This window comes from Anabrus simplex, chromosome 9 (assembly GCF_040414725.1).
Source record: "Anabrus simplex isolate iqAnaSimp1 chromosome 9, ASM4041472v1, whole genome shotgun sequence".
Taxonomy (NCBI): Eukaryota; Metazoa; Arthropoda; class Insecta; order Orthoptera; family Tettigoniidae; genus Anabrus; species Anabrus simplex.
In genome coordinates, this window is record NC_090273.1 from 100946201 (window position 1) to 100970008 (window position 23808).

Consider the following 23808-nt stretch of genomic DNA (forward strand, 5'->3'; position numbering starts at 1 on the left):
CGCGGCTGTGAGCTTGCATCCGGGAGATAGTAGGTTCGAATCCCACTATCGGCAGCCCTGAAGATGGTTTTCCGTGGTTTCCCATTTTCACACCAGGCAAATGCTGGGGCTGTACCTTAATTAAGGCCACGGCCGCTTCCTTCCAACTCCTAGGCCTTTCCTATCCCATCGTCGCCATAAGACCTATCTGTGTCGGTGCGACGTAAAGCCCCTAGCAAAAAAAAAAAAAATGTTGTGCCATAAATTTATATATTCCGCCATTGTAATACACTGTTGTAACAGAGCATTCGCAGCGTGTTTAATTGGTCAACATATCTTTTTTGGAGATTTTCCAAGGTCTCTCGAGCCTCAATCATCCCTTGCAGAATAAGTTTTTCAAAGCAATTCTTCCTAGTATCGTGCCCGAAATATTTCGCAAATCGTTGCTTCACTATGGAACTCAGGCGCATTTTGATCTGTATCTCATCAAGTATCGACTGATTGGTTGTCACTAGTTTTATGCATCTCTCCATGCCACCCTATCCTGTGCTAACCTTTCGTTTCTACATAACTACTACATCCTTCATCTACTCTAATAGGCTTTGCATATTCATATGTTGGTGTTCTGTGGTCTAGCCCCAGCGTTCTTACTTCCCTCTAAAACTAACTGAACAAGTCCTGGGTGTCTTAAGGTATGTCCCATAATGCTGTCCCTTCTTCTGGTCAAACTTCGCCAAATCGGTCTCCCCTCACCAATTCGATTCAGTATCTCTTCATTTGTGAATTGATCTACCCATCTCAACTTCAGCATTCTTCTGTAACACCACATTTCAAAAGATTCAATTCTCTTTTTCCTGAGACAGTTATCGTCCGTGTTTCACTCCCATACAATGCTACGCTCCAGATGAAAGTCTTCGAAAAACGACTTTCAATTCCTGTATCAGTGTTTGAAGTGAGCAAATTTATCTTCTTAACAAAGGCCTACTCTCTTGTGCTCCTCAGCATTTTGTGTCATCTTTACTTCATCCATCATTAGTTATTATAATACCCAAGTAACAATATTCATCTACTTCCTTTAAGACTTCATATCCTAATCTATTATTTCCTGCATCACCTGAATTTCTTCGACTGCACTCCATTTCTTTTGTTCTGGATTTAATTTATTTTACTCCTCCAAGACTTTGTCCACACCATTTAGCAGTTTCTCCAGATCTTCTGCAGACTTAGATAAAATATCATCGGCATATCACAGATCTTGATTTCCTCTCCTTGGATTGTGATTCCTTTTCTAAATTCCTCTTTGATTTCCTTTAACGCCTGATCTATGTAAACATTCCAAAGGAGAGGAGACAAACTGCAGACTTGCCTCACTTCTTTTTTGTATTGCTTCTTCCTTTTCATAGCTTGCGATTCTTATCACTTCAGACTGATTTTATATTGTAGATAATTCTTCTTTCGTGGTATCTGATTCCGATCATCTTTAGAATCTCAGAATCTCGGAGGAATTAATATAGTGAAGACCGATATTTTCCAGCGCAAAATATTCAGTTAATATGCATTTACTTTTAATTATTTAACTTTACTCTTGCAGGAAAAGCGAGTGCTATTGCCAAAGAGCTTAGAATGCATCATGTTCAAGAGCTTTATTGTACACGGTAGAGACAGCCGTCTGAAAGTGAAATGGCCGAGAGTAAACAATGAAAAGCAAACATTAACCGCCAGTCCCTGTACGTGCGTGATATTACCCTCGCTCATAGCAGGCTGTCAAAAGTGTTATGAAGAGAAGAGTAGAGTATACTTTTTAACAGTCTCGTGTCTCTTCTTCGAGGCTGAAAAGCGAACAAGCTTCCCATTTTGCGCAATTTTAAACCTGGTAATGATCCTTTACAGAATCTACAGTTTTGCCACTGCGATGTAACATTGTTTGATTTCAAAACTATCGCACCAGCAATACCCTACTTCCAGAGAACCTACAGCATCAGGGGCATACTTGTAAGACCAGTGGTGTATACTGAGGGTTACCAAGGATATCGGTGAAGCCCAAACCTCAAATGAGAACGATAGGAATCTAAAGCACATTATAGTGTAAGCATGTGGTACATTGTTCCATTTACAAAACTCGAAAGCAATGAGAAAAAATGTCGCACATATTTCTGAGTGCAAGGCATCGGAGAGAGATATTGCAGCCCAGGCGCTGCGCCCCTCTCCCTTCGACTCATCTCACACAGCTTGCTGCTGTATGTCCCACCGAGCTCGATAGCTGCAGTCGCTTAAGTGCGGCCAGTATCCAGTAATCGGGAGATTGTGGGTTCGAACCCCACTGTCGGCAGCCCTGAAGATGGTTTTCCGTGGTTTACCATTTTCACACCAGGCAAATGCTGGAGCTGTACCTTAATTAAGGCCACGGCCGCTTTCTTCCCATTCCTAGGTCTTTCCTATATCATCGACGCCATAAGACATATCTGTATCGGTGCGACGTAAAGCAAATAGAAAAAAAGCTGTATGTCCGATAGGTGCGGGGACCGGGGAGGATAGGGGTGCTAGGCTTCGCTACTGCTAATTAACAACCATGCGTTCCTCATCGTATATACTTCCTCACCTCAAACTTTTGAATTATATAGATAACAAAGTGCTGGTATTTCCCTCCCGTTTACTTCTACATCCTTGTAGGCAGAAACTGATGCTATTATAGGAGTAATATAGTTTTCTTTCTATAGGTAGATCGGCTAAAATGAAATGCAATCTTTCAGGTTTTATATTCTCTTTCGGTGGTTGGAATCGTACCCGTGATCATGGGTCGGACACCACCACTAATCTCCCGAGGAAACTAATAAACCAGTGAACGATGGATACGACTCCTAGTATGGCTGTAAAGTTCAAAATGTTTATTTAATAATAATAATAATAGCGGTGCATGGAATCTGTATAGGCTTGGTGGTGACGTAATGAGGACAAAATGAATGGCGAATATGTGATAGAAACCCAGTCCCCACGCCAGGGGAATTAAGAGTACGGAGGAGTTGATTCTGACAATTGAACCGTGGCCGTCGAACCAAACAATTCTATCGATTTAGCCACAAAGCCGAAGTTTAATTTGCTAAATCTTAGGCTACCATCTCCACTGATCGCGGGTTGAGTACTGACAGTAGCACAGGCCAGGAAAGTAGCTTGTGAAGCAGCCTTGACAACACAGCAGGCTACTCCGTTGGCTATTGGCTGCAGCTCAAACCGCTTAAGGCTTGTCGTTCACTAAACCAACCATCGAAAAGGGATAACTTAAATTTAGTGATAGCCAACATCTTGATCCTAGCATACGCCACTGAGTAAGAGGACTGATATTGGGCGCTAGATGGACCATCCCCAGAAATTTTATCGAATGGCGGTAATCGTACAGACTGGACAGAAATATTTAAGACAACTTTTTACCTCGATAATAAAATTATCGGTTGTAAAAAAACGGAAACATCTGTATGGAAAACATAACATTTAATTTCCTCCCGGTAGCATAAGAAATGTTCGTTTTCTTTAGTATATTCATATTTCTTTTACGAAACCAAAAATTTAATTGTTTTTTCAAGAACTTGTGAGCTATTCTGTGTCCTTTGCAAACATAAAAATATCTGCAGTGAATAGTATTTTCTGGAGCTGGGACAACTACTACAGAAATAGCATTAAGTTATAGTTTATGATACAGCTGTAATTTCAGGTGTGATTACACCCACAATCACTGACATCAAGCATTTTATCCACCCCTTCACCCACAGTCTTCCTTTATACTGGACTACCGAGGGAAGTAATTGTTAACGGATCCATGAGTTACTCGCAGGCAATGTCTGCTACAATGGGTGCTGATCTCCTTTGCCACCCACACCATCGATCCACGTCCCACTTCCTCCGTGTTGTATTACAGGTTGCATTCAGGAGAGTTAATTGCAAAAATAGCATGCCTACAAAAATATCCCTTGGTATTATTTGAGATGGAAAAATGGCATCAAATTTCCCTTTGGCAAAACCAATGATCATAAATACTACTATCAGCAAGTTCGTGGACTGGCGCCTACTGTGTAGACAATACGGCGTACACTCATGTACGACATAAAATAACTTCTTGAACCGGCGTTTACAGTGAAGACAACACATAGTACACATATGTCAATATGTTCGTGGACTGGCGCTAATTGTCAAGGACCATATAGTCTTCTGAATTGCCTTTTCGCGTCTTTTTCCCATCGTGGTGATTCGGGAGATTTCGACTCTCCCCTGTAGTGCACCACAGCGACACTAAACGGCCAGTCCATGAACTTAATGACTCTACTACGTGTGTCTTTCAATAAATGAAACTCATAAGTAAGTAATTTATTTGCATCTAAGGAATCGTTATCGAGAGACGCCTTTATGGAATGTGGAGTCGACTAGCACTCAGTGAATCGAAAGAGGGAACTGTCTCAGGGCCTATGAAACTATCACGAATGAAATAATAAGTTCGTTACAGTATGGTGAGATTAAGCCTTTGATAAAGGAGCTTTCTATATGTCCCCCTCTGCCATGGCCAACCTTAGTAATGCTCATCACAGTGTGCTCGGTTGCTTGGTAACATGGCGTCACACTTTTTGTATCGCAAATATCAGATGACCCCCAGGCAAAATACATATTTACGTCAAAACAAAGAATTAATAAAGCCTGGATGATTGCCTCAGACGGTTGAGGCGCTGGCCTTCTGACCCCCACTTGGCACGTTCGATCCTAGCTCAGTCCGGTGGAATTTGAAGGTGCTCAAATACATCAGCCTCGTATCGGCAGATTTATTGGCAGGTAAAGGAATTCCTGCGCGATTAAATTCCGGCACCTCGGGGTCTCCGAAAAACCGTAAAAGTAGTTAGTGGTATGAAAAGCTATTTACATTATCATTAGAATTACAAAATAACTGTACGGTTTATTTTCACATGAAACATACATATCAGTAAAATGCTAAGCTAGGGGTATATGTTCCTATCCTTGTTCTTTCATATGAGGTACTTGAGGCACATCAGTCGGAAGCTCATCTTCTGATCATGCCTCGACGGGCAACATAAAACACCATTCCTCAATACATAAGGGACGACGTGTTCCCCAGAAGAAAGGGTTTCCATAATAGGGGCCGGCGTCGGATCTTCACGTTGATATTTTTCGATATCCCGAAACAACATGGGAGCATCTGTTAGAATGGCATTTACACCAGGAGATATGGACTCGGGAAGCGAAGAACTGTCTTCCTGTTCAAGGGGCTCTACCTCATTGGAAAACATACGGCTTAGTCCGTCAGCAACAACATTTTCAGAGCCTCTTATATGCCTAACATCAAATTGGAAGGCAAAAATTCTGATGGCCCAGCGGGCTATGCGACCAGTGCGACGCGGCCTACCTAAGACCCAACTTAAGGATTGGTTATCTGTCTCCAAGTCGAACTTGACATGTTCCAGATAGAGGCGGAACTTTTCTAGAGCAAATAAGACTGCCAAACCTTCAAGTTCATAAATTGAATACTTGGCGTCTAGAGCCGATAAAGTTCTAGACGCATAGGCGATGGGTCGCCTCCCTAGTTCAGTCTCTTGAAGAAGGACTGCAGCCACCACCGACGACGCGTCGGTTTGTACGATGAATTTCTTCGAGAAATCAGGCATGGCAAGAACAGGGGCATTACACAGAGCTAATTTGACATCTTCGAAAGCGGCTTGTTGAGAAGGCCCCCACTCAAATTTGACGCCTTTCCTACGAAGTAAGTTCAAGGGCGCCGCTCTATTAGCGAAGTTAGGAATAAATTTCCTGAAGAAATTCACCATGCCTATGAATCTGGCAATTCCTTTGATGTCCTTAGGAGGTTTTAAATCACGGATGGACTGTGTTCGAGAATGATATAGGTATAGGTGCACCAACCGGTACATGTAACATAGACGGAATAGTGATGGGCACTGAATAAGTCAGGGCTTGTGATAGCGCAATTAGGGTCATGGAAATGTTGTCAAGAGACAACATAAAAGTACAAAGATAAAACTAGCAGAGGAATTCACAGAATATGAAGATACTTAACTCATAATAGTCAGCTGAAGTGTACTGAAAGATCATTTCAAACTTTGTTCCTTAATTCCCGATAAATACTTCTTGTTGTATGTGTAAGATGTACTTTCTCTCAGGATCTCCTAAATCGATGTTTTTCACATTTTAGAGAATATTTACCAACTTCTTTCGCTTATTTTAAATCGGTGGTTGTTAAGCAAAAACTTATTATTGAAATGCCATAACAAAAAAATGTATAAAATTTATGCGAAATCTATCACTTAAGAAAAATTTGTTTTTACTATTCGATTTACGTCGCACCGACACAGATAGGTATTATGGCGACTATGGGGTAGGAAAGACCTATAATTAAGAAGGAAGAGACAGTAGCCTTAATTATGGTGCAGCCCCAACATTTGTCTGGTGTAAAAATGGGAAACCAGGGAAAAGCATCTTCAGGGCTGCCGACAGTGGGGTTCGAACCCACTACCTCCCGAATGCAAGCTCACAGTTGCGCGCCCCTAACCGCACGGCCAACTCTGTATAAGAAGAAACATCTTTACAAAATGAAAAAAGACATTAAAAAGCCTTTGTTAAATTATGGCTAGACCATTCACCTCTAACCCGTAAAAAATTCAGTTCCCAACAAACGTACACTTCATAACACCTGTTTTAGCATTGTCACGATAGGACTTCTCGGAGCTTCTTACGTAGACAAGGATAATGTTTGCAGTTCGTTGAAAAGTGCACTACAATATACAGGGCGTATCATAATTAGAAATCCACAGCCTGTTTCAAGTCATTCGACTGGATCAGGAATGGAATGAATGAAGCCCTCATCTAGCGGCCAGGATGGGAATACCTAAGCCTGTCGCACTCCTCTGGGGCAATGATTAATGACTGACAGATGAAATGAAATGATAGTGGAGAGTGTTGCAGGAATGAAATATGACAGGGGAATACCTGAGTACCCAGAGAAAAACCTGTCCCACCTCCGCTTTGTCCAGCACAAATTTCACATGGAGTAACCGGGATTTGAACCACGGATCCCAGCGGTGAGAGGCCAGAACGCTGTCGCCTGAGCCACGGAGACTTTAGGGCGTATCATAATTTATAGCGCAAACTAAAATAGCTCTAATTACACGATACGAAAAGCTAAAAAGTCTTAGTAAACATTTTTTTTGCTAGGGGCTTTACGTTGCGCCGACACAGATAGGTCTTATGGCGACGATGGGGTAGGAAAGGTCTAGGAGTTGGAAGGAAGCGGCCGTGGCCTTAATTAAGGTACAGCCCCAGCATTTGCCTGGTGTGAAAATGGGAAACCACGGAAAACCATTTTCAGGGCTGCCGGTAGTGGGATTCGAACCTACTATCTCCCGGATGCAAGCTCACAGCCGCGCGCCTCTACGCGCACGGCCAACTCGCCCGGTAGTAAACATGTTACCATGACTGTACAGTGTACTTACTCGTAGTTAAAGGAAGTATTCAATGTGTCGACTGTTTTCTTGTAACTGTAACGTACGATGGTAAGACTGTTTTCTAGTTCACTAAAAAAACTGCACTTCTACCAAAATATCTAATAACTTTTCTTAATGTTGTAAGACCATTTTGTTTCTAGTATCGTGTACTTACAGCTGTTTCATACCACGTTTTTCCTAACTACGGCAGGATGACGTGTACACACAATCAAGTCAGTGGCGGCTGGTACCCACAAATTCTAAATTATCTCGGAAACGACTCGTTTGCGGACCCATGTTTACTAACAAGGGAAGGGCACGTACCGGAGAATCACATATCTTACGTAAATTGTGCACATTCGTTAAATGAACCAATAATAATAAAATAGCCAAAATACTTCGTTCGGAAATTAACTCGTGCGACCTACAGAAAGCGTTAAAATTCGTATGTTTGAATTAGCGCACTCCGCTAATCCATACACTACCCGCAACTCGTACTGTCCAACAGCTGATTTGAGGCTGCGCGGACATACGCTTATAGTCGTTGTATGGACAAGTGTTTGTTTGTATAATGGTAATCAACATAAGCAAAGTTATTTTTGTGTTGGAAGGAAAATATGGAATATGCCCTTATCCTCGCTTCGTTAGGGGTGATTCGTGTAGAACCGCTTTGTGCTTTCGATATTTCCACCACGGACATAATTGTTGCAGAAGCTATAAGGAGCCACTTGCTTTCGTGTGTAACGCCCCTTGTTTTACTGATTAACCTTTATTTTTTGCTATAAAAATCTTATTCTGTTGATTTTCTTGACCCACAGCCAATGCAGGAAATAAATTACTTCTCTTTATTTTTTTTTATTTTTTTTTGCTATTTGCTTTACGTCGCACCGACACATATGTCTTATGGCGACGATGGGATAGGAAAGGCCTAGGAATTGGAAGGAAGCGGCCGTGGCCTTAATTAAGGTACATCCCCGGCATTTTCCTGGTGTGAAAATGGGAAACCACGGAAAACCATCTTCAGGGCTGCCGACAGTGGGGCTCGAACCTGCTATCTCCCGATTACTGGATACTGGCCGCACTTAAGCGACTGCAGCTATCGAGCTCATTAATTACTTCTCTTAATGCCACTACATTATTTCCATGACGCGCTACGAAATAACTAACGGAATAGAAAAGAAGCTCAGCACGCGCCCCAGTCCTGCGCAGCCAAGCGCGCCAGTTTAAACGCTTTCTGTAGGACGCATGAGTTAATGTCCGAAAGAAATGTTTCGGCCGTTGTGTTATTCTTGGCTCATTTAACGAGACGACACGAGCCTGACGTGTTTGAGCACCTTCGAATAACACCGGACTGAGCCAGGATCGAACCTGCCAAGTTGGAGTCAGAAGGCCAGCGCCTCAAGCGTCTGAGCCACTCAGCCCGGCACAGCTGTTTCATATCGCGCCATTAATTATGATACACCATGTATACGTGCACCGACATCCAAAAGTTCTTAAGCAGCCAATTGGTGGAGGAAGTAAATGTGTAAATGTCGCACTGACAAGATTCTCTTGTAAAGGGAACTGTATTCTCTTGTTCCTCACAGACTGGCTTATTTACCAGACAGGGTTACCTCTTATAAAGCTAGGAAATGAACGTTTTCACTCAACTATTACGAACCGTATGTTATGCCTGGCTGGCTGGGAGCGCGGGTTGGAGTAATGGCGAGATTGAAACGGCGTTGGTGAGATAATTAAATGGAGTTTAAATTGCAAAGTTTGGCGCCAGGCGTCAAGAGCGCTCGATAAGTCCATTATACGTGCGATAAAATTTAACTATTACATCGACCTCAAAAGGGATTTATGATAATAACAGGTTCATAACTGTTGTAATCAATAGACTGATGATAACGAACAAATGAATAAAACAATTGGAACGGATATTAAGTTATTTGTATTATATACCATTATACTACATTTCAGCGTTCAGTCAACAAGACCCTGCGAGTGAATTTTATTATTATCACTAGCAAATGTACCCGTGCTTCGCTACGGTATTCTATATTGTATACGGATATCTAAGTAAATTATTGTACATGCAGTGAATAACATGTTTTGATTAATTCCATGTCTCTGTGCGTTATCCGAGAAACAGCATAGGGAGGTCCACATACGTTGCTTCTAATGTAAAGAGCGAGTTGCGGAGTTGTGACGATAACGGCAGGTCCACTAACCTACTGCCATTCGCAATCGATTTGGGAATATTCATTATAATGACGAGCCCCACTGCCTGCTGCGCGGTCACAATATATTTGGGGAGTTTTCGTTGCAATGAGAGGCCCCATTTCCTACTTCCAGACAGATAACAATCGAGGAAATTTTATTATAATGGCAGGAACCTTCCCTACAGCCAGTCAAAATTGAGTTGTGCTGTTATCAATATAATGACAGGCCCCTTTTCCTAATGCCAGTCAGCTTACTGCCAGTCACACCGAGTTGGTGAGTTTCCATTATGATAGCAGGCCACTATGCCTAACGTCAAGCATCTTTTAGATGGGGAAATTTGTTTATAATGGCGAGCACCCCAGCCAAATACCAAACACAATCGGTTATGGGAGTTTTAAAAAAAATTGCATGCTCCCTAACCTTCTGCCAGTCAAATCGAGAAGGAAAATATTTATTATAATGGTACACAGGAGTTGAAGATAGACCCCATTCATACTGCCAGTTTAAGTCGATGCGGGGAGTACTGATTACAATAGCAGATGCCCTCCTGCTGAGAGTCATTATCGATTTGTAAAGTATTAATTACAAAGGCACGCAAACTCCTTCTGAATCGCTACAAATCGATTTCAATGAATAAATGGAGATCGACATACGAAAGTAAGTGCATTTTTACCTTCATTTGAAGATTAACTGCTCTAAAAGGTACACCATATCGACAAAAGGATTGTAGGCCTACGATGAGACGTCATATATAACGGTCTAAATGGCTGGTCATATGATATGACCTCGTACCTCATCTATTCTTGGGTAAGAATGAGTTAGAATATTGAATACGGTGAAGTGTAAGTTAAAGTTTTCTCACAATGAATTGCTCTTCGGACACATATGTGACAACTACAAGCATAGAATTTGGTACACATATAGGTACTGCGTGGGCCAAGGTTCACGTAGAAGTTGATGATTCTATCTTTCGGATAAGTGAATCAAACTACGAATTATACGTGAAAAAGTGCAAAAAATACGTACAATCCAGAAATACAGTCAAATATAACGTATAAGGGATAGAGATACGACAAAAAATCATAGGACCAAAGGTGTAGATCACTCCAAATTGAACTGATAATGTGCCATCCGTTTTGTGCTACGACTTACCGTTTAGCCACCAAATACCTCAAAAGGAAGGTCTGCACCGTCTTTAAAATTGCCTCCATATCTATATTTTGGGGGGGGGGGTAAAAAATAAACATTTTTAACATCTCGTATTTTTTCCGTCGATTACAGGCTAAAACCTATAATTTTGCTCAATTTCAATTTTCTAGCTCGTCTGGCAGATTTTTCCACCATCTTGATATTGGGGAGAGGATTAAAAATTAGGACATTCAAGAGACTATTAAGCCCATGAAACCTGTAGGTTATCGTTTAGGATGAATATATCCGAGTGCGTTCTTATGCTGAGCCCCAAATTTGAGACTCCCAGCGAGGCCCCTCAGGGTAATTTGAAAATTTTCTAGTTTTCTTGGGTTCCTGAAGTCACCAGCTTCTCTGGTACCAAGTTTTGAGTTTCTAGGATGCCTGGAAGTTCCTCATTAATTCACGTCTGTTTTAATTTTTATACCTTAACTTATATATACAGTACAGTATACTACGTATATAGATAGTTCCAATACGACTTTCATTTATTAATATGGGTTATATTTAACCCCATTCCCTATGTGTTCTAGGGGCGTCCTGCCCCCACAGTATATTTTACAGATAGTAGGTAATATTTGTACGCCTCCCACCCCAAAGCGGGCCGAACTTGTACTTTTAAAATATCCTGACTGATCATCTCAGCAAGCCCGAAAGGTATGGATTCGACAATATTTTCGATTATTTTCATATATCACTAACAAATCGCCCCCCACACCAAAGGGGGCTGAAGTTGGACTTTTAAAAAATCCGGAATGTCACTATTCACCTCAGCGACCACAAAATCTCTAGATTCGTCCCTGTTTTGGATTATTTTTATATATCACTCCCCCTCGGACCCCCCACTTCAAAAGGGGCTGAAGTTGGACTTAAATTTTCGGAGTGTTGCTATTCATCTCAGCGACCCCGAAATCAATGGATTCGACGCTATTATCGATTATTTTTATATATCACTGCCCCCTCGCCCCACTTCACGAAGGGGGCGGACTTGGACTTTAAAAAAATCCGGCGTGTCACTTATCATATCAGCGAACCCGAAAACTATGTATTCGACACTATTTTCTATTAATTTTATATATAACCCACCTGACCCCCCACCCCTAAGGGGGCTAGGGATGGCTTACCCCCACAGTGACCGTCTCCAGATGGTAAGTTATGAGTGTACCAAATTTCTTTGATTTTTCTCCAGTGGTTTAGGAGGAGATGTGTCATTTACATACAAACATACAAACATTCATTTTATATATTATTATTATTATTATTATTATTATTATTATTATTATTATTATTATTATTATTATTATTATTATTATTATTATTATTAACTTTACGTCCCACTAACTAATCTTCTATGGTTTTCGGAGACGCCATGGTGCAGGAATTCTTTTACGTGCGAGTAAATCTACCGACACGAGGCTGACGTATTTGAGCACCTTCAAATACAACCGGTCTGAGCCAGGATCGAACCTGCCAAGTTGGGGCCAGAAGGCCAGCGCCTCAACTATCTGAGCCACTCAGCCCCGCATTATTATTATTATTATTATTATTATTATTATTATTATTATTATTATTATTATTATTATTATTATTATTATTATTATTATTATTATTACGGAGATATCCGTGGTAGTTAGAGGTGAAAGAAGGTGCGGGCTGGAATAGGTCTCAACTACAGAAGTTCGAAAGATGAATTAAAATTTCAACAAGGTTATATTTTCAAAACTTAACAATGGTAACATAGAATTTGAAAACTTAACAAGTCAACAACAAGCCAAAAATCAAATACAGAAAAATTACAAGTGTTAGAGGATTATTACAAGGTCTGGGCTTCGAGCCCCACAATCACAATCCTTGAGCTATTAGCCCAAATTTACCAAGGTACAAAATTGAACAAAGGGCAGAAAACCCCGTCATGCCAAGGAGCACTTGCTCCAAATTACAATGTTAAGCCTCCTAGAGGCACACAGAAATCAAATTTAGGAAAGAGCAGACCCGCTCTCAAAGTTCAAGCCTATCAAAGGCCACAACGAATTTTACTTCTATCTGCCCTCAAGGCACACAAGGAAACAGGGGTATTTAATACCCAACCTACAGGGCCTTCGCAATGAAAATAAAACCACAGGTTAAGTTACTGGCCCAAAGTACAGAGAGGACTGGAGGCGAGAACTTGCACTCCAAATACACTTTTAAAACCTAAGTGGCTCTAGGCCGATACACAGGGGCTAGTCCCAAGCTAGGGAGGTGACCCGTATGAAAAAACTTTAATACATTAAGAAAGAGAAGAAACGGTTATGAAAACGTAGTCACCTCAATTTCAAAAATGAAGGGGAGCTCGAGAGGGTACAGCACTCTCTATCCCCGCTTTACAGTAAAAGACATTTGTAGTTTTTACATAGACAGAAGAGGAATTTACATTTTAAAGTGGTAGGTTACATATTAAAAGGTTTCGAACCCTCCCCGAGAGTTAAACTGCTGAGCTAGCGAGAAATAAAGATGTTAACAGGCCATTACCTTGTTGAAGAGCTGCTGCTTGAAGAAAGAGACGCTTCCCGCCCTCTGCTACATATCCACACACTAAGTTAGATGTTACTGAAGTGGCCAGGAGACAAGAAAATCAGCAGTTTTTATACCCTCGTCGAAAATTCGAGACCTTTCAAGAATGAATAGACACACTCCCTCAACTTCATTGGATAGCTTAAAGCTACATATCCATATCGAAGAAGACATACACTATTGGTCAAAAATTAATTAAATAAATTCGGGATTGGCTGAGTTCAAAACCGGCGGACAGGAAGATTAATATTGCCAACCCAAAAAATGAAAGAACAAAATGTAGTAAAGACAAAACTTAAGAATGTAAAATTTCTTCAAGAAAGTTCATTCCTTCGCACCAGAGTGCGTAATCATAGTTTTTAGTAGAGACATCTGGTAGAGAACGTCCACACTTCTTGGTCAATTACAAACAAAAACACATCAAAATTCACACAGAGCCATCTTCGGAGAAACTGTTGAGTTAATACAGTTTTTTAAAGTTCAGGCTTTCTCCTGTAGAGGAGTTTCAACTGGCGCAATATCTGAACTAGCGGCGTGGAGGTGTACCGCCCGGTACAATTATTATTATTATTATTATTATTATTATTATTATTATTATTATTATTATTATTATTATTATTATTATTATTATTATTATTATTTCCTCGTTATACGCGACTAAGGAGCGCGATTGAACTTATTTAGCTGATGTCGTTACCTTTTTCTTCTCCCAAAATCTCTTCATCTTCTCGCCGTGGCTTTTCTTGCGACCTTCTGATCAGCTTTTGTTGATGATAGTGCTTGAATGGTCTGCAAAGTGGTGATTGCTGACTAAATTTTCGAATTTATATCTGTCTAATACAATGCCATCTGTGACACCTATTTTCTGAAGATCCTTTCCAACTTCGACCATCCGTATGTCTTCTTTTCTGTTTGTTTGTTTGTTTTTTACTTTCATGTATAGGACAAGGTACGGGAATATTCTAGTCAATCTCTGATTACTCATGCTGAGAATGTGTCCGCAAAATTTCAAACGTCTCTTCCTACAAGTGTCTAAAATTTTCTCTGAGTGTTTGTAGTATAAGTCATGAGATTTTCTTATCATCTAGATTCCACCTGTACAGACTGGTCCAAAAATTGTTCTTTCTTGCGTTCCTAAATATTTAATCAATGAATTTCCCCCATTTATCTGTTTTCAGACGCATATATAGTGCTTTAGAATTGATTACAGCGTTGTAATGCCTTAGTTTGCATTATTATTTTGTATAATATATCTGTTCAAAGAGAGACTGTACGCACTTTCTAACTTAGATATACTTTCTTTGTTGGTAGTTCTGAAGGTTGTATTATTTATTTATTTATTGTTTATTTATTTATTTATTTATTTATTTATTTATTTATTTATTTATTTATTTATTTATTTATTTATTTATCATATGGCAATTGACTTAGAGATACCTGGCTAGTAGAGTGTAGCACCATCCTTCGCCCTGATGACGGCGATGATGTGCCATGTCAATGGACTCCACAAGACACCAAAAGCGTTGGGGAGCCATAGACTACTGATGGTAACAGCTGCATATCCTCCTATAATCCCATAATGCTCGGAGATTGGACGGAGCAGTGCCCAGGGTCCCTCTCGGCAGCATCCCAGATGTGACCAATAGGATTGAAATCAGGTGACCTTGAGGGCCAAACGACGTTCTCAGGTCCGCAGAGGGTACATCGAATCAATCGGCCACAATTCGGGAGCGACAGGGTGTTGAGACATGTCTCCTGAAGAGTCCTGGAGGTGATCGTTCGCCGGTAAGAGAAGTTGGCCAACATACCGTCAAATATACCAGCACTTCAATTTCATTTCATGTGAACAATTCCGATATGAGAATTCCATTACAACAGGCTTAAATGTGTCCTGCTGGTCATGTTTCATGGGCTTGGTCACGCACTCGTACCATACCATCGGCGGGTACTAACCGGTACCCCAACTCATCTGTCCAGGTGACCTTTTTCCAAGCCTCGAGAGTCAAACGGCGTTGTTCCTTTGCCCATGTCAATCTTAATTCTTTGTGACGTGTCGTGATCAGAGGTATCCAAATGAGACGGTGGCTTCTATACTGCACAGTTTGTTGCTGTCCAGCACTGAATAAGCGAGTGTTTTCCTGTACTGTGGCCCGTCAGTCCGTTCTTATCATCCGAGCTAGCAGACGACGATCCTCGTCATCAACCACAGCAGTTGACACTGGTGGCTCTGGTTTTACCCGACTCCACATACTCACAGTAAACTCTTGACAAGACAGCCTATTGCCTGCACGACTTCGAAGATGGAATGGCCCAGACGTCTGGCACTGACAGTATGGCCGCGATCAAATGCTCTCAGATCTTGTGTTTCACCCATCGTGTGATAAACTCTTATTCACACGGCCAGTACACAGTCACTTGCCACACGCTGAACTATTTCATTCGCCGAGCCGATCACAGCGCCGTTTTACCAAGACGGTAACTATCTGCATGTACAATAACAAAATCATGAATTCACAACGGGAATTAGAGTGATATCATAGCTGAATACCCAGCTGCTCAATCCACTGCATTGCTTCTGCTGTTGGCAGTAAGAAATCTTCCCAGCTACCTGAATTCGCTCGAAGCAGACTCATTCTGGATATGGCTCGATGCTCCATTTGTAGAGAAAAACTCTGCTCGTTCCATGACCTCTCCCGATCCTGTTCACTCTGATTCACGTCCACCAGCAGCACTTCAGCAATTTCGAGGAAGTTGGAAAAAAGGCTCGACGACTGGTTTGCCGCAAAAGACAAACAATTTTTTCTGGCATGGTATTCATAACTTACCTAAATATGGGCGAAGTGTGTAGAAGCCGATAGCCGGTATTTTTAATAAACAAAAAATGAATTTCCTTTGAAAATAATGTGTTTTATTTACCACAAAAAGCGGCAAAAACTTGTGCATACACCTAGTATACGCTGTTAGTAAAATTATGCCAGCCTCATCAATTAAGGACAACAGCAAATGGGCGGTGATCTCTCCCTAGGCGATTATCACGTCTTCGCTCCCCTCGAAAAGGCCTTGAATGGTCGACCCTTCCTCTCGGGCGCGGATGTACAGCAGGCGGTTATGGATTCTTCACGCAGCAGGACCCATTGTTTTACCAAACGCGGATATTCAACCTGGTGCGTCGGTGATATGAGTGCCTCAATGCCATGCCGATTTTTCCTGATGGGCAACCCGATCCAGGCCTGTAAGGCCGTCAAACGGGAACTTTTTGATCGTCCCTTATACCGATCATATGTGATGGAGACGTTACAAAGGATAAACATAGATATTACATAATTTTCAAAGTTCTTATCAGTGACGACATTATGCGCTGAATATGCGGTGCCTCAGGAGCCTAATGGAACCTCGGAGGGCTATCGTAACTATTTCGTGAAATCCCTCCATGGGTAGCTGGAAACGCTTCCATGTGTCGGCGATGTGTCGATGTATGGTGTTACGTGCTCCGACTATTAGTCCTATTACTTCAATCTCTTGAAGATTGTATTTGGACTTGTAATAGGGGACTGTGGATTCGTAGATCTCTTGCTTCTCTACGTTTGCATTTGTGGTGCTCGAGCCACAAATGATGAAGCCTTTAGGGCTGTGTTCTCTGAAGGCTATCAAGTCGATACGACGAGAATTGTCATTCATGGTCAACTCATGAACTTCTTCGTTGACATTAAAGGCCTGCTTCCTCAGTTCATCCAATTGGATCGATTTTAATTGTTATTTATGGCTTTAGAAACAACGAATGGAAATATTCTGTAAGTGAGCATAAATTCCTATTGAAAATGATATCAAATTAATTGCTGCTACTATTTTCTTTTCGCTATTTGCTTTACGTCGCACTGACACAGGTAGGTCTTACGGCGAGGATGGGACAGGAAAGGCCTTGGAATAGTAAGGAAGTGGCCGTGGCCTTAATTAAGGTATAGCCCCAGCATTTGCCTGGTGTGAAAATGGGATACCACGGAAAACCATCTTCAGGGCTGCCGACAGTGGGATTCGAACCCACTATCTCCCGGATGAGAGCTCACAGCTGCGCGCCCCTAACCGCACGGCCGACTCACCCAGCGGAGTATGTTCTTGAAGCATCTTATATTTTCGGGAAAAGGCTCTAATAGAGATGCAGGTAATCCATTGAAAAGTTTAAGGAAACCGGGTAGTGTGGAATGACAAAAAAAAGCATTTTTTGTTTTTAGATTCAAAACATTCTCCATTCTTTTCCGATTACAAAAATATATAACACATGGGTATAGAAACCATATTTGAGGTCATTATTGATATTTTAATGTAACCATGAATACGTCAATTACGTGTTTTGTTTTCCGGGAATATTTCTTGTTCTACATCGTGTAACTGAAATCGGGAAATTTTGTTATCCTGGGATATTCTTCTGTTCATCACATTGGCTAGCCTGAGCACGCATTAACGATTTTCAGTCGTTTTACCGCCTTTCTAATATTTATGTTAAGCGGATGTTTACATTGTAATTGTGCTCGTATTCAAACTTTAACCTCATTTTTCTCAAAACACAATTGTTGATCGGTTATGTACCTTTTTCTCGGGAACTAAAAACTCTACAATCCTGAAATTTCTACCACATACTGTGCAAATACCAGTACATAGCCTGTAGCAGAATCTCTTTGAAACCATTAGTAGTTATTGAGATAAGTTATGAAGTATAACCAAAAAATCCCATTACAAAATGCTCAAAAAGTTTGCTCGATTGTATTTTTGTTTAAAAATCAACCACCAGTTCCATCAATAAAAATCTGCTACAGGCTATTTACTATACATTTTAAATACATACTCCAATACTCAAGGTTCTGAGTCTTCTAGATCACAAGAAAATGGTACAAAAATGAAGCAGCAACTTTTTTAAATTTAACCTTACGCCACTGCTCATAGTTCTTTCAATCATCACGAAATTCAACTGATATATATCCTTACGTTATTGTAACAATTATCCAAAATCTCATAAACATAGCTCAAGTAGTTTCGCAGATATTCAAGATTTATTGGGAACTAACGTTTACACTACCCGGTTCCCCGAACTCCCCGATTTACAAACGAATAGTTTTCTGCGATCTACCTTTTAGATAATGAGGACGATCTGTCCTAATTATGTAACAGGGCTTTTCTAGTCGACTGTTCAATTCTCCTCAAGCTGGCTTTAAGTTATTCGTGTTCGTTTCCTTGTAACCCACAGCGTCTCCCACCCGAGTTTCTCCATCATACTTGTCGCACTATTCCTAGGATTGAAATGGTTAAGCACGAATCTTGCAGCCTTATCTATCAGCCAAATACAATATTCATCTTGGTCAACAGGTCGTTAGAGGCCTCCTACTTGGATCCAGAGGTACCCTGGCGAAGAATACAGGCACTACCCTCCAAAATTTTAAAATTCCTTCTTACGACACAGAGGAAATCTTATTACAGATCATAAGAGATTCTCGCCGCCTCCGTGGTGTAGTGGTTAGCGTGATTAGCTGCCACCTCCGGAGGCCCGGGTTCGATTCCCGGCTCTGCCACGAAATTTGAAAAGTGGTACGAGGGCTGGAACGGGGTCCACTCAGCCTCGGGAGGTCAACTGAGTAGAGGTGGGTTCGATTCCCACCTCAGCCATCCTCGAAGTGGTTTTTCGTGGTTTCCCACTTCTCCAGGCGAATGCCGGGATGGTACCTAACTTAAGGCCACGGCCGCTTCCTTCCCTCTTCCTTGCCTATCCCTTCCAATCTTCCCATCCCTCCACAAGCCCCTGTTCAGCATAGCAGGTGAGGCCGCCTGGGCGAGGTACTGGTCATACTCCCCGGTTGTATCCCCCGACCAAGAGTCTGAAGCTCCAGGACACTGCCCTTGAGGCGGTAGAGGTGGAATCCCCCGCTAAGTCCGAGGGAAAAGCCGAACCTGGAGGGTAAACAGATGATGATGATGACGATAAGAGATTCTCTGAAAATTATACATACTCATTTATACCTAATGAATTTTACAGAAAAGATTATTATAATTATATAACTTACCGTAAGTTATGTATTCCGGACCTTTATTGTCACCCTCATTGGATGATTTATGTTTTAATAAATCTTACTACTAGTAGTACCCATTTCTTTAATTTATATGCTATTTCTTACCTAGGTAAACGTTTCAACGCTACATAACATAGATCCTGATTTCGTTGAAGCAGATATATACAGGGTGAAGCGTAATTCGCGCACTCGGGCGTCGCAGCGCGACTCCTCACATGCCAGCAATAAAAAATTTATCTCACAAAAGTTCGTCCTGCGAGTATATCCGGGAGAAAAAGGTCGTTGAAGAGTGGCAATCTGGCAACACTGTAACCACATGTAGGGTAACTACCTCTGTCAGCACATATTAGTCGTGTTGTGCGGCTGGAGCAATCGATAGAGTTTTGGGTTAACATGCAGGAGGTCGAGGGGTCGATCCTGGGTTGAGGCGTACGATTTTTATTTCCTAAATGTAGTTCAGGTGGTATGGTATCTGGCATCTTAATCGTCAACATCGAATGCAGCGGGTTCTCTAGAAATGGACGAACATTCGTTTTCATTGGTCAGCTTTGAAAGACGCCCTTTCCACGTCGTGGGCGTGAATTTATTTCGCACCATTTCACTTACTAGATGCGTTACAACTTGTTCAGCGTTACTTCTTCTTCTTCTTAATCTGTTTACCCGTCCGACTCGTTGCCTGAATGGTCAGCGTACTGGCCTTCGGTTCAGAGGGTCCCGGGTTCGATTCCCGGCCGTGTCGGGGATTTTAACCTTCATTGGTTAATTCCAATGGCCCGGGGACTGGGTGTTTGTGCTGTCCCCAACATCCTGCAACTCACACACCACACATAACACTATCCTCCACCACAATAACACGCAGTTACCTACACATGGCAGATGCCGCCCACCCTCATCGGAGGGTCTGCCTTACAAGGGCTAAACTCGGCTAGAAATAGCCATACGAAATTAAATTATCTGTTTACCCTCCAGGGTCGGTTTTTCCCTCGGAATCAGCGAGGGATCCCATCTCTAGCGACCGCACCTCTACCGCCTCAAGGGCAGTGTTCTGGAGCTTCAGACTTTGGCTCGGGGGATACAACTGGGCTGCCACCCCCGGAGGTCCGGGTTCGATTCCCGGCACTGCCACGAAAATTTGAAAAGTGGTACGAGGGCTGGAACGGGGTCCACTCAGCCTCGGGAGGTCAACTGAGTAGAGGTGGGTTCGATTCCCACCTCAGCCATCCTCGAAGTGGTTTTCCGTGGTTTCCCACTTCTCCTCCAGGTGAATGCCGGGATGGTACCTAACTTAAGGCCACGGCCGCTTCCTTCCCTCTTCCTTGTCTATCCCTTCCAATCTTCCCATCCCTCCACAAGGCCCCTGTTCAGCATAGCAGGTGAGGCCGCCTGGGCGAGGTACTGGTCATTTTCCCCAGTTGTATCCCCCGACCAAGAGTCTGAAGCTCCAGGACACTGCCCTTGAGGCGGTAGAGGTGGGATCCCTCGCTGAGTCCGAGGAAAATGCCGAACCTGGAGGGTAAACAGATGATGATGATGATGATGATGAATTTAGAGTTCACAAATTTCAATATATTTGAACAAACATAATAAAATAAAATAAAAATATGGAAGGCTGAAGCAAAGGAAGTCTTGCGGAAATTCGATAAGCTGTCCTGATTTAACTGACGGCGGCTTAAAGGAATGCAATCATTTATTTTAAGGGGTCGGATACAGGTTACCATGGTAAAATTTTAACAATTATCATTATTTTTCTTCAAAACCACAACAGTTACAGCAATGAAATTTTGTACAAATGAAGCACTGGCATTATTTTATATGTAAAACAGCATTATCGTCATGTTAAAACATAATTTGCGTATTTATTCAAAAATGGTGGTTGTTCATCATACACGGTTGCAGCGTTTTAGAGATAACTCCTGTAATATTCAACATTTCTAGGTTCTGTTAATTTTATTTTATTGAAAATATATCACTTTAGAAATGCTATTACTTTCAACAACATGTCTTATCAAATAAGATGTTTACTTTTGTATTTAAAAGAAAATGTCAAAATAAACTATCTTAGAGAGAGGCATGAATTTACATCATTTTATATATATAAACCCCATGGCACTACAGCCCTTGAAGGGCCTTGGCCTACTAAGCGACCGCTGCTCAGCCCGAACATCTGCAGATTACGAGGTGTCGTGTGGTCAGTACGACGAATCCTCTCGGCCGTTATTCTTGGCTTTATAGACCGGAGCCGCCGTCTCACCGTCAGAAAGCTCCTCAATTCTAATCACGTAGGCTGAGTGGACCTCGAACCAGCCCTCAGGTCTAGGTAAAAATCCCTGACCTGGCCAGGAATCGAACCCGGGGCCTCCGGGTAAGAGTAAGGCACGCTACCCCTACACCACGAGGCCGGCTATTTTGTATATATAGTAATTAGAAATATACACAAACATTTCATTAATGTATGTCAATTAGTTTTTGAGTTATAATTTTTTTTCTAGGGGCTTTACGTCGCACCGACACAAATAGGTCTTATGGCGACGATGGGATAGGAAAGGCCTAGGAGTTGGAAGGAAGCGGCCGTGGCCTTAATTAAGGTACAGCCCCAGCATTTGCCTGGTGTGAAAATGGGAAACCACGGAAAACCATCTTCAGGGCTGCCGATAGTGGAATTCGAACCTACTATCTCCCGGATACAAGCTCACAGCCGCGCGCCTCTAGGCACACGGCCAACTCGCCCGGTAGACTTATAATTAAAACGGGTGTCAAAAACACAACTCTGAGAAAATGAGCGATAAACATTTGTGCAAAAATCTTACATAAATACCCCTGCAGCATAAGTTGTGTCGTTGTGCCTACTACTTCAGATTTCTGTGCAGTTTCTTCCAATCTGAGCCTCTTCTTGCTTTTTCTTGCCTCTTTTGTCGCTTGACGTTTCCTTTTCTCTGCCGTCGCTACTCTTGTTTCATCTTCAACACGTAGAGCAAGTTCACAAAATGTTCCAGGTTCTACCCCTAACGCTTTCATAACAAGCAGACTACTCTTCATGCCATAACTGAATGTGATAGTTGCACCGTTTGTAGCAATTTTCACTTTTTCCTTCCCAAAAAAGCCAGTTCAAGGGGAAATTTTTGCATATTTTTGAGTTCAAAGACTAAATTTGCATTTGGAGTGTTTGATCCCACGCATCTTGACAGCAGTTCAGTTGCAACTAACCTTTTAAATACAGGCTTGATTGCCTCCATTACTGCAGGTGGTAAGGTATTCTTATGTGTATTAAATTAAATGGAAATAGCACACGGGGGCGTGGCAGTGTGGCACTGCGCACTGTCAGGACGAACAATGGGTGCAGGGCTTTGCCTTTTAAATCATAACTCAAAAACTATGACGCATAATGACATATTTCTGCGCCAAAATACTCCTAAAGGATAGGAGCATAAAATAAAAAATATTTTGAAAAATTGGTTTTTTGAAGGTCATAAGCTACATCAGACCCCCTAAGAGCGTAGTCATTATATCAAATACAAAATAATAAGTCTTCGTTAGCAATGCCTTCAATATATGTATATTTTCAATTGATTTTTTGAAGGTCATAAGCTGTACCAGACCCCTTAATAGATGACAGCGTAGTCATTATATCAAACACAAAATAATAAATCTTCGTGAGTAATGTAAAGCCCGGATTTTTATGCAGTAACAGGTTAGATTGCAAATTAATTTGGTTAATAGGAAGTGTCGGCTACCCGTTCTTCCACAATGTGGCAAGAGTAACATAAATTATAGGAGTTCCGATGGGCCGTACCCCTAATGTTTATGTAAACCCCATAGCATAGTCGTCGTGAAGGTAGACTATACTTGCTACTTGCTTCAGTAAGTTTGCATTCTAACCTATTAATGCATAAAAATCCGGGCTCTAAATATATATATACTTTCAATCGTTTGAAATTGAAACAGTCAACACGAAATGTGAATGCTGAGACGATTGCTGTTAGCAAAACTGATATACATGCAATTTGCAAAGCAAAAGTATTTTTTCAGGTTTGAATAGAATTAGAAGTCGTTGTGGTCATCTCTATGTCTCTAGCGGGTAGGCTGAATGCCCTTATATCTCTACGTCCGACGTTTTGAATGGAGAATGGGTGAGATGTCGCTCTCGTCAACTCTAAGTTAGCAATTACACTGGCTTTCTCGTTACCGACGTATGAGGGTCCAGGCATTGTCCATTGTTTCTCTCGCCTTCATAATGCAAACCCAGATGAGCTTTGTTTGTACGGTCTACAGTTCCTAATGCTCTGCCGGACAATAAGACCCGCAAAACACACACAATCAAGCAAAGGCAACATTGCTTA

General features: G+C 41.7%; 1 protein-coding gene across 1 annotated transcript in view; it reads left to right on the forward strand.

Moving 5' to 3' along the window:
- The first annotated feature begins 17568 nt into the window (after positions 1 to 17568).
- GABA-B-R3 (gamma-aminobutyric acid type B receptor subunit 3) overlaps positions 17569 to 23808 on the forward strand; it is a 104153-nt gene continuing 97913 nt past the window's right edge. The window contains exon 1 of the mRNA XM_068229161.1: positions 17569 to 17574. Within this exon, the coding sequence (XP_068085262.1) occupies positions 17569 to 17574 (6 nt within the window). The remainder of the gene's footprint in view (positions 17575 to 23808) is intronic.